This window comes from Gopherus evgoodei, chromosome 1 (genome assembly GCF_007399415.2).
Source record: "Gopherus evgoodei ecotype Sinaloan lineage chromosome 1, rGopEvg1_v1.p, whole genome shotgun sequence".
In the NCBI taxonomy this organism is placed as follows: Eukaryota; Metazoa; Chordata; order Testudines; family Testudinidae; genus Gopherus; species Gopherus evgoodei.
Window position 1 is genome coordinate 81,055,778 of NC_044322.1, and position 12,514 is coordinate 81,068,291.

General features: G+C 39.5%; 1 protein-coding gene across 5 annotated transcripts in view; it reads left to right on the forward strand.

The window, feature by feature from the left end:
* The first annotated feature begins 811 nt into the window (after nucleotides 1-811).
* Nucleotides 812-12,514, forward strand: part of NDFIP2 (Nedd4 family interacting protein 2) — an 80,947-nt gene continuing 69,244 nt past the window's right edge. The window contains exons 1-2 of one of the 5 annotated variants that reach the window (XM_030567163.1): nucleotides 812-1,025; nucleotides 3,446-3,636. In XM_030567163.1, coding sequence (XP_030423023.1) covers nucleotides 3,607-3,636 — 30 coding nt within the window. In that variant the 5' untranslated portion in view covers nucleotides 812-1,025; nucleotides 3,446-3,606. Of the gene's footprint in view, nucleotides 1,026-3,445; nucleotides 3,637-8,477; nucleotides 8,504-12,514 lie in introns of those variants that run through there. The other 4 variants (XM_030567153.1, XM_030567145.1, XM_030567182.1 and 1 more) reach the window with 4 other exon arrangements.

Genomic DNA, 12,514 nt, shown 5'->3' on the forward strand with positions numbered 1-12,514 from the left:
CTATACATTGAATACTTCTGCCGATGTGCATAGGCAGAAATTGTGGAAAAACAACATCGCTTGCCTCATAACCTAAGCCGTGCAGAACGCAATGCCATCCACAGCCTCAGAAACCACCCTGACATTTATTTTATTTTTTTTACAGTGCAAATACTTGCAATAAAAAATAAAGTGAGCACTGGACACTTTTTATTGTGTTGTAATTGAAATACCGATGATTATATTTGAAAATGTAGAAAACATCCAAAAATATTTAAATAGATGGTATTTTATTGTTTAACAGTATGGTTAATCACGATTATTATTTTAATCTCTTGACAGCCCTATGAAAGAGTTAGAGAAAATGTCTAAAGTGAAGTTCAGATACAATTTTCAAGACATCAATTTACAACTCGTTTTTTCTTTTTTCTTTTCGTTTTTAAAAGCAGACATCGCAGAAGAATCCTACGCTGGGGTAAGATGTAGAAATTAAAATGTCTAGAACAGTGCTTTCTTTTAGAGACGTTAAGAGAAACAAATCAGTCCTATAATGGGAGCTGGCCTGGGGCGCAGTGGTGTGTGTAAAGGGGGAGTGCAGGGGGTTGGAGGGGCAGGTAAGGGACGGAGGGGGGCACAGTGGGTGTGTGAGGGGACGGCCGGGGACAGGGGTGTGAAGGGTGCACAGGTGTATTGGTGTGTAACACAAAGACTGGGCACCGATGTGTACGCCCCCCCCGCTTTATTATGTGCGTCACAGGCGGCGCCCTCACCGCCGTGCTCCTCTCCACGGAAGCGGCTGTCGCGCCCCGCCCCCGGAAGGCGGGTCCGAGGCGGGCGGCGCGGCGGTGACGGAGCGAGGAGGCCGGCTCCGATTCAGAGCAGTCGCGTCCGGAGGGGGAAGGCAGGGCCTGGCAGCTGCGGCAGGGAACCAGGGCGGTAGCCGGGAGGGGAGAGCGGGCGCGGAGGAGCGGGGCTCGGGCCGCGCCACTGTGTGTCCGCGGGCGGCCGGGATGGATCACCACCAGCCCGCCAGCCGCTACCAAGTGGTGAGTGACCGGCCCGGCTCCTCCTGCCGCGCGGAGATCTCCGCTGCGACCCAGGCGGCTCTGCGGGACCGGCGCGGGGGGCGCTCACCGCGACCACTTCCCCGGCTGCGGGGCCTGTGGCCGGAGCCGGGGAGCGCGGACCCTGCCCGAGACTCTCTGCCCCGGGTGTGGCGGGACCTGGAGCTTCCGCCCCATGTTGCGCGGGGTTCACAGGGAGCCTGTCACGGAGGGGCCGGCCTGAGGCAGGTTCGGTGCTGTGTTGTTTCGCGGCCGGGACGCGGGGAAGGGAGCCGGGGAGCCCGGCTTGTTGTGGCCGCTGTATCGGGGTCAGGAGTGGGTACTTCCCAGCTTCCGCGAGGATGGGACGCTTGGAGGCCTTAGCGAAAACACTCCGCAGCGCTTAACCTTGATCCCTTCTCCTGCCCCGGCGGCCGAGTGGCTGGCACGTAGGTCGTCCTCGCCCAGCTGGGCTTGGCCACCCTCCTCCTGGCTCCTGAACGGCCTTATTTCTGGCGAGTTGGGGGGAAGAGAGGGTGGCTTCAGCGCTGCTGAAAGTTAAATCACACACCGATGTGTCCAGTCGTTGCTCGACAAAGGTTTATCCAAAGGAGGAGTGAATCTCAAATTAATGATTTATATTTACATCTGCCCGGCATTGAAAATATGGAAGGGAAATGAAGAGGGGCAGGGGAATTTCCCCAGTCCGGTCTTCCTTCCTTCATATGTGGGCGGGAGTGAATCTTTCTTTGTTTCTTTTCTTATATCCTTTTCTGGGTAATCTGTAGTTACTGGGTTTGGGAATATAATTTGTTGTATATAGGCTCATTGGGAGAACTATTCTCCAGATTTTCGAAGAATCACATTCAGTTGCTTCTAGATTAAATATACCTTTCTCAGTGTGTCGTTTCTTCCTTCCCCAAAACACTACATTGTCATGGGTGACACTCCATCCTGAACTGATGGTATTATGTCTCTAATCCCAGTACCTATATTTAACATCACATACATTACAGTTGTAAAATGTAGGCTCAGCAATAGTCACAAAAGTGAGTTAGAGCAAGCCTGAAGTTTTAGCCTTACCCATTAACTTCCTTGTTTTTTTGTGCCTTTTAATCATATTTTAAAAGGACCATAATGTTAAAAAAGGTTAAATTTGTGTGATGTTGTAATTATATTTTATTAATGTGAATTTTAATTAGCTCACTGGTTGTCCAAATTCAGAAGTAAATAATGAAAAGAAACGGGTCAGTTTCTCTTATATTTAGTTCATTTACTAGTCTTTCTGGATCACAGAACCTATCTGGATGTAAACATTTCTACTGCATTGTTTGCAGTTCAAAATAAATGTAGATATTTGTGTTTGAGAACATTTTTAGAGTCCTAAAAAACTTTGTTCAGAACCCATAGATGTGTAGTTGTTAACTCTCCCTTTGATGGAGTGTCTTTCGTGTGTTACTTGAGTGCTTAACCTGGGGACGGTGCTGGATCCCCATCTGCTCTTGGATAATCACACTGCAGCAGCGTCCTGGGGCATTTTTACCACCTGCACTTTGCCAGCAGTGTATTTCTTTCTGACATAGGCCTTGCTTCCGTGATTTATGGCTTTGTCATGTCAAGATTGGATTATTGCAGTGTATTCCATAGCTACACCTTAAATCTTTTTCTAAAGAATTTGAAATGGCCCAAATTGTGGCAGCCTGCTTGCTTACATAAGCTGCAACCAAGAGGCACTATGTTAACAAGGCTCTTTGATTTGCACTGGCAGCCTCTTTGTTTTCAGGTGGAATTCAAGGTTTTATCTTTGACCTATAGAACATTAAACTCATTTGGACCTGCCTACCTGAGAAACTGTCTGTCTCTCTTTGCTGTATTACTATAGTTGCAATGCATATGAGGAGAGATTAAAAAGAATGGGGCTATTCTTGGAAAAGAAAGAACTAAGTGGGGTATGTCATAGAAGTCTAAAATCATGAATGGTATGGAAAAAGTGAATAATGAAGTGTTAGTTACCCCTTCACGTAACACAGGAACCAGGGATTACCCAATGAACCTAACAGACATTAGGTTTAAAACAGACAAAAGGAAGTCTTTACACAATGCACAGTCAACCTGTGGAACTTGTTGCCAGTGGATGTCATGAAGGCCAAAACTATAACTGGATTAAAATAAGAATTACATAAATTCATGGAGGATAGGTCCATCAATGGCTATTAGCCAAGATGGTTGGGGTGCAATATCCTGCACTGAATGTCCCTAAGCCCTTGATGCTGGGTCTGGATGTTGGGTTGGATCACTTGATGATTGCCCTATTGTGTCAAAGGGTATTAACTGGTCTAGCGTAGGCCACTGTTAGAAGACAGGCTCCTTGGCTAGATGGACCTTTGGTTTGACCCACTATGGCCTTTTTTTATGTTCAACAGAGGTCTTGCGTTTTGATCCACCTTGTTATAAAAAGGGGAGAGGGCTGCTGATAGAGAGTTCTTCATATGGGCTCCTTCCTTCTGAAATACCCCATTGCTCCAAGGTCTGAAATAACCTTCTTGGCATACTGTAAAGCCCATCTGAGCAGAATTGGCAGAGGATGGAAGTTGCTGAAAGTCTAATTCATATGGTAGGAGTTTGAAGTTGTATTATTTATTTGATGTATGTATGATGGAAGGAAGAAGCATTAGTCAACTTGTTTTGCATGTCCATTTATTTTTTTTAAATATGAATAAGGTGACCAGAATTTTGGATGAATGCCTTTTTGGGTGGAGTTCCGACAAGTGAAATTGAAATAAACACAAGACATAAGGCAAATAGCTCACCACATAAATTACCTGAAAATGACTACATAAAGGTTAACATAAATGAATTTTGTAATTATAGTAATATTTGTTATTAACTTGATTAAACTTTTTTTACATTAAAATTGTGTCCACTGAACTTGGTTTAGATCACAGTGAGAATAATAACATGCTTAACTTGCAGTATATGCCAACAAGAGTTCATTTGATAGTGCTTTTGTAGTATCATAGTAAGGACCATGACTGTTTCAGTCACATTTTATCCTGTCCATCAGCATGCAAACCTGACACTATCAACTGGATTATCATAGAATTGTGTACATACTGTAATGGCTCCAAAGGGTGGAAGAACCAAAACTGTTTTAGATTCACTGTACAATATTAACACCTTTCCATAACAGCATATTATCTTATTTTTAAGATGGTAATAGGCATTTCTAATACTTGGTTTTGTGAGCCTCTCACTCCCTATTGCTAAACTCATTAAATCCAACCAGTACCATAACTGCATTGTGTGTATCTTTTTTTTTTTTTTTCCTCCTGGTATGATGATAGTAAATATGGATTTCTTTTTTCTTTTCTCCCTTTCTAGCTCTTTGAGCCGTTTTCTCCCCAGCCTTTCCTCCTGCTGTGACTCTAGGATATCGTTTCTGTTAAATACATCAGGATGATGAATTAATTCTAATACTATTGTTGACTGAATAATTAATAATTCTATGGCTTTTGAGGAAGTAGATCATCAACTTCTGTAAAAAGTTTTTCAAATATCATTTTGTTCAGTTTTTAATTAACATAAAGTCAAAAATTTAACTCAACACTCACTGTTCTGCATAAGAACTTTGACCTCAACATTTCCTGCTTTATTTCTTTGACAGAATTTATTGAAGATTCAAAATATTAAAAGAACAAAACGTTCTCTACCATTTTTGGATAAAAATACAAATATAATTTTAAAATGTTAAAGATACAACCATTAAAATGCTGCTATTTGCAAATGTATCAGGGGAGGGGGCGAGTACTACACTTAGAGCTGCGCAGTGCTGCTGCGGGAGCACTCTCGCAGCAGCGCTTTGAAGTGTGAGTGTGATCGCAGCGCCAGCGCTGGGAGAGAGTTCTCCCAGTGCTGCACGTACTCCACCCCCCTGTGGGAGTTAGCTTACAGCGCTGAGAGCTGCCCTCCTAGCGCTGGGGCAGTGTTTACACTGGCTCTTTGCAGCGCTGTAACTTGCTGCGCTCAGGGAGGTGTTTTTTCACACCCCTGACAGAGAAATTTGCAGCGCTGTAAAGCGCTAGTGTAGCCAAGCCTAAAACGCATATGCATACGCATAGGTAGATCAATGTTATGTAACTTTATCTCTCCTAGGACGTGTGATTGGTAATGCTCTCTACACCTTCTTTTCTGTCCACACTTCTGCTGTTCTGTGAACAATTGGGTAGGATTTTGTCATCCTCATCCTATGGGGATATGACATCAGCTAATTGTCACCCTTTTTTCAGACTTTCCTCTTTTTCCCCTCAGTAACTTGTAAACTGAAGTCTTATTGGTTCAAGTGCTTTACAATTCTAAAGTCTCATTATGAATGTGAACAGTGCTACTATGCCCTTTCCTGTTTCATCCCTATGTCTCCTTTTTCCTGCTTGGTTCATTGTCTCCCTTCAATTACCTGACATCAACCCTAGTGGAATTGTAACAGCAGAGAGAAATTTCTTCAGCAATCAGTTTTCCCACAACTTCTTATTTGTATGCTCATTTTCTTCTTTAATTTGGATAGTATTATCCTGGTGTCGTCTAATTGTTTTAATTTTTTTTATTCAAGCATGTCTACAGAAAAGTGTGTGTGAGGTATTTTTTTTTTTAATGGCATGTTGGTCCCTATTGGAGTAAAACAGTAGCAATAAAGTAGAGTAGTTAACTGTAAATATATAGAAGCTAGGATTGTCAAGCAATTAAAAAAATTAATTGCCATGAATCCTGTAATTAAAAAAACAATTAATGGCACGATTAAACCGTAATAGAATACCATTTAAATATTTTAGGATGTTTTCTACATTTTTCAAATATATTGATTTAAATTACAACACAGAATACAAAGTATACAGTGCTCACTTTATATTTTTGATTGAAAGTATTTGCACGGTAAAAAAACTAAATAAATAGTTATTTTTCAATTCACCTAATACAAGTACTGTAGGGCAATCTCTTTATCATGAAAGTTTAACTTACAAATGTTAAATTATAGAAAAAAAACTGCGTTCAAAAATAAAACAATGTTAAATTTTAGCCTGCAGGTTCACTCAGTCCTACTTCTTGTTCAGCCAATCACTCAAACAAGTTTGCTTACATTTGCAGGAGATAATGCTGCTCGCTTCTTGTTTACAATGTCACCTGAAAGTGAGAACTGGCATTCTTATGGCACAGTTGTAGCTGGTGTCACCAGGTATTTACTTGCCAGATGTGCTAAAGATTCATATGTCCCTTCATGCTTCAACTGCCATTCTAGGGGACATGCGTCCATGCTAATGACAGATTCTTCTCGATAACAATCCAGAGCAGTGCAGTCAGATGGATGTTCATTTTCATTATCTGAGTCAGATGTCACCAGCAGAAGGTTGATTGTCTTTTTTGGTGTTTTGGGTTCTGTAGTTTTGCATCCGGCTGTTGGTCTTTTCAGACTTCTGAAAGCATGCTCCACGCCTCGTCTGTCTCAGATTTTGGAAGGTACTTCAGGTTCTTAAATCTTGGGTTGAGTGCAGTAGCACTCTTTAGAAATCTCACATTGATACCTTCTTTGTGTTTTGTGAAATCTGCAGTGCCGGTGTTCATAAAATGAACAATGTGTGCTGGGTCATCATCCAAGACTGCTATAATGTGAAATATATGGCAAAATGCGAGTAAAACAGAGTGGGGGACAATTCTCCCCCCAGGAGTTCAGTCACAAATTTTAATTAACGCATTATTTTTTTAATGAGCATTATCAGCATGGAAGCATGTCCTCAGGAATGGTGGCTAAAGCATGAAGGGACATATGAATCTTCAACACATCTGGCAAGTAAATACCTGATGATGCTGGCTACAACAGTGTCATGAAACGCCTGTTCTCACTTTCAGAGGATGTAAATAAGAGGCCAGCATTATTTCCTGTAAATGTAAACAAACTTGTTTATCTTAGTGATTGGCTGAACAAAAAGTAGGACTGAGCAGACCTGTAGACTCTGAAGTTTTTGCATTGTTTTGTTTTTGAGTGCAGTGATGTAACAAAAAGTCAATATTTGTAAGTTGCATTTTTCATGACCAAGAGATTGTAATGTACTTGTATGAGGTGAATTGAAAAATACTCTCTCTCATTGATCCTTTGTACAGTGCAAATATTTGTAATAAAAATAATATACACTTTGATTTCAGTTACAATACAGAATACAATATATATGAAAATGTAGAAAAACATCCACATTATTTAAACAGAAAACCAATTGAAATTTATTAACAGTGCAATTAAACTGTGATTAATCGACAGCCCTTATAGAAACTACTAAACAATTAAGTTTTAAAGTTTGGGATATCTTTCATGTTTGTGCCTTTCTAGGAAATATGTTTTGCATTGCTAATAAATTCCAGGGTAAAATTTTCAAAAGCAGCTGAGTGCTTTAGGTATCTAAGTCCTATTGAAAGTCAGTGAGACACAAGTGCTTAAGTCTCTTAAGGATTCTTTAAAAATTTTACCCATATTACTTGACTAAGATCCTTAATTATCTTTGGGCAAGCAATGTTTTTTCACTAATGAAGAATTGCCATAAGATCCAGAATGAAGTTATTGTGGGACCCAAGGCAAAGTAATATGGTTCATTCTGCCTTCCTCTTCAGCTACGAGTAAATCAACCATGTTCATGTACAGTTACACCCTCTGGCTTCCCATGAGTACCCCTCCGTTATGAGGTTCAGTGGTCCTCGATGAACATTCCTTCCCACTTGCAGCACACACAGTGAGAAGCCAGGAGATGTAACCAAAGCATAACCCTCTATCTCTGAGTCACATAAAATTACATATGGGAATTAGGGATGACACTCTGGCTGCTAGGTCATGTGTGTGATGTCAGGCTCTAAGTACAGGATGCTATGTGGTAGACACATTCATTACTCTCTCCATTTTCTAAATAACTTATCTCTCTTGATTAAAGTCATTGTATAAATGTAAGATCATTGTTCTGCAAGGTACATGTGTCTAGACCTCTTGATGTTACAGTAGAGGCAGGTGTAATTTAGAAAATCTAACACCATACATGGAGCATTAAAAGATAAAAAATGTTCTTTCGCTTTACTCACGGTTATACATTGTGATGCACAGTTATTAGTGATATCCATCTAAACAAACTTTCTTTAAAACTTCTTCACAAGCTAAATTTTCTTAGTCGTCTCTTCCATTCTGTGAAATTGTGCATCTTTCTGTATCATTACAGTATGTTAAGTGCTTGTAGGGTTTTTGGTTTATAAAACATGCATCCAGTGTAAACTCTGGCTATATTTGCTACTAATTAAAGTACCACATGCTGGAAATAATAAAATACATCAGTCAGTTCAGCTTCTTCAGTTGTCTGCATGCATGCACTCAAATGAAAGTGAACCTACTCAGGAAACTTGGAAAAAGCTTTAGTAAAGTCCTCTCTCCCCCCCCCCCCCCCCCCCAGCTACCCATGGCACTGAGCGTAACATTTGACTGTCGGAAAGATATTGGCTTTCCATTTCTTATTGCATTATGATATATAGAGAGACTGAGATTGTTTACATTAGAAGTTCTGATTCTGTCAATCTTGGAGAACCTTCTGATGACTGGTATCACTGAATAGATCAAACTAATTATATAATGATATTCCACTGAGGTTTTTTTCCATTGAAGCAATTGTGATACAGTAGATACAAGGTGTTGCTGCAAACAAGCAATAAGCAATGGCTGCTCTGAGCAATATTTCCTCTGGGAACACTTTCCCCTACTGTGGAGTTATTGACGCCCCCCACCCCTAATAACAGCAATAGCTGCTTAGGAGCAACATAACAAAAGGGCACCCATGTGTTGCTGTTGTTGAGCATCTGCTGTAGTGTAAATTGAAGACAGCATTTGGCTTTTAAACATCTGTTTAAAAACAATGAAACATTGCCTCATCCCAGTGACCACCTTTACTGTCGTCACTGTAATGCCTAAGACAGTCATACTGACATTTTTAATGAGTATAAATCCACTGTCCATTGAAGGTTGAAATTTTCATCAGTGCAGTGGGCTTATGCAAGACATTGTCCCCCTTAAGCTCCATGTTATATAGCGCAGAAGAACTAATGTAGTGAGATGAGCTGTACCCTCAAAGAACAGGCCTCTTTCGTACTAGTTCAGTCTGGAATTTAGTACTGCACTGAAATATATAGAGTAACTTTTAAAAAATGAGAACATGAGTTGATGTAATCAGAAATGGACAATACTTTCAGCTGCAAGTAAAAGCATTTTTTTTGTTTAATGGCCCAAGTAGGTACATTTTTTGTTTGAGTAACTTTCTTAAATCAGTTTTTTACTCCACAATTGAAAAAGACCTTCTCATTAGTGAATGACGGAAGATAGCTATCAAATTTCTTCTTGATATAACCTCACATAGGGTGGTGCTGTTTTAAATCTTTTTTAAAAAAAAATTTATATATATAACTGATTCTGTTTGACCTGCTGTTTAACATTTGGATGTGCACATAATTTCATTTGGAAGCTAAACATTAAGTACGTGGTTTTTATATATGTGGTAAACTTATATTAGTTTACATTCGTGAGGTAATACATGTCTTAGCTTGGCCATGTACACCTGACAGATCAGGCAAAATGGAGTGATAAACTTTTATAAATCCAGTAAATTGAGCAATATAAACCAAGAAGCAAAATAAATCTGAGTTCCTCCACTGTTCTGGGTTTCTCACCTTCATGTTCCCCAAACTTTATTGTGAAATGCAAGTGCTCATTGACCGCCAGTTCCTTTTTGAATCGCCGATCTGTTCAATAAAAAGCCAATGTATGCCTTGGGTTATTGTGAAAGATGAGGTCAACTACTTTTTGACGTTTGCATCACACCTAATTTTTGGTATTATCGTAACACCTAGAAGTCCCAGTCATGGACCAGTATCCCTTGTGCTAGATATACAAATGCAGAAGAAAAAGACAGTTCCTTCCCCAAACAGCTTACAATCTAATATGTCACCGTCAGGTATGAATACACCTAAAAGAATAACGCCAGTGAATAATTGTCAAAGGCTTGAATTATTCTTCTTCCAAATTTATTTTGTGGTGATTAAGTATTCTTAATACTGACTGGCAAACCCGTTGGTTAAAAAAGGTAAAGTGTAACGTGACATACCATAGATTTTTCTCAATTATTAGTATCTTTTCAAAGGTAATGGTTCTATACAGGGTGGATTTCATTTAAATAATGATTGAAATCACTAGTCAGGAAGACTGGATTTAATCATGGATTTCTGCATAAAAGTGCGTTCTTGTTGGTTGGTATAACCTTAATACATATTCTTCGCAACTCCGAGGTAGATGTAGGTTTCATTTTTAGAAGGTACACACTATACATTTTTAAAGTGGTTTAGTTTGAAAACTGTTCAGATTAGTTTTACAGCTGTATCAGAAAATGAATGATTGGTTATTTCATTTACCAAAGGAAATTGAGCAGATTTTATGAAATCATTAGGTGGTAAACTAGTTCCAATTCAACAGATTAATCTTTAATATTTGGAGGATTTTCTTGTCATGCTGTATTAGGAGGAGAACATCACCAGACAGACATTCAAATTGTTTTATTTAACTGAAACAACGACGTTATGTATTCTGGATTTTTTTTCTTCAACAGCAAACTTACTATTTTAACAAAACCAAGCATATTAATTTTTTAATTTTATTTAAACATTCAAGTTTAACAAAAACAAACCTGATTTTAAAATTAATTAAGAGTTAAATGAAATATTTAAAAAACAAAAATTAAATTGACTGTCAGCCAAGTGAACATGAGAAACTTTTTAAAATATTGGCTTCTGCAGCTAACTCAGTCGTCTTCACCTTCATTTTCCTGTTTGTTCATAATCGGGAAAAGAAAAACAAGCTCTCCTGCTTTTTCAGGTCCCAAACCATTTCTCAATTTGGAATGAATACTCTCTCTACACTGGCAGAAGAAGCTACAGCTGTTAAAAGTGAGATTATCACTTCAACAGTCTCTAAATCCAGGTGCAGAAGTGACTTTCTCTGAAACCTCATCTGCAAACATGTATTTTTTGAATGATTCACCCTTAACTCTGAAGTTTATTATAGTTGGCATTATGGAGGGATGACGTCTGGATAGCCAACTCCTCTTCATCAGTTAAGGTTTGACCCTAATACCGAGTATTGAGAATATTTGCACGAAAATGAGCTGGAGATAGTACTTGTCCCATTCATTTTCCCTCATTGCATATTTCTTCATAGAATCATTAGGGTTGGAAGGGACCTCAAGAGATCATCTAGTCCAACCCCCTGCTCAAGCAGGACCAATCCCCAAATCCCTAAATGGCCCCCTCAAGGTTTGAACAGTGGCTTTAGCAGGCCAATGCTCAAACCACTGAGCTATCTCTCCCCCTTCCTTTTTAAGATCTGTGACATTGCACTCCATATGATTTTATGAAAATATGCTAATGAGTATGAATTTAATGTAACTGGAGTATGCTTCATGAAAAAGGTCTCTTGTAAGGTATCAATACAAAGCTTTATAATTTACTGTGTGTTCATCCTATATGTGCCAATATATATTTATGCCTGTATCTGTAATTATCACTCCATGCATCTGAAGAAGTAGTTTTTTACCCATGAAAGCTTATGCCCAAATAAATCTGTTAGTCTTTAAGTTACCACTGGACTCCTCATTGTTTTTGTGGATACAGACTAACATGGTTACCCCTCTGATACTTCATCCTATTTGTCTGAATGTATCATTGTATCTGAACTTAGAAATATGGAATGTAACTCTGAGGTCCTATTGTAATTATGCAAAGTGTGGGCCATTAATGGTGGTTTGGAATCTTGATGGCGCCGATTAACCAGGACAATTGACTGTAGATGGCTCTGTTTACTGGAAAGCTTTCCTGTGGGTCAGGCCAGGAAGAATGAAGGCTTGGGGTCTCACAGGACATATCACTTGGTCTTAAACCTGATGCTTTTCCATTTAGAAGGCGGAGTGGGGACCCAGAGAGGCAAAAGATTCCCATCTTGTGCTAAAGCTATAAAAGGGGGTGGAACAGAACAAAGGGGATTCCAGTCATGAGAGATCCCCTAGCTACCACCTGAACCGGAACAAGGACTGTACCAGGGGAAAGGATTGGGTCCAGACTAGAAATAAGTCCCAGTCTGTGAAGGAAGCTTATTGGAACATTTTTGCGGATGAAGTTTCATTTGTAATTAGTTTCTTACTGTATCAGGCTTAGACTTGCATGTGTTTTATTTTGCTTGATAATTTACTTTGTTCTGCTTATTATTACTTGGAACCACTTAAATCCTACTTTTTATATTTTATAAAATCACTTTTTGCTTATTAATTAACCCAGAGCAAGTAATTAATACCTAGGGGAGCAAACAGCTGTGCATATCTCCCTAGCAGTGTTATATAGGGCGAACAATTTATGAGTTTACCCTAAATAAGGTTTATACA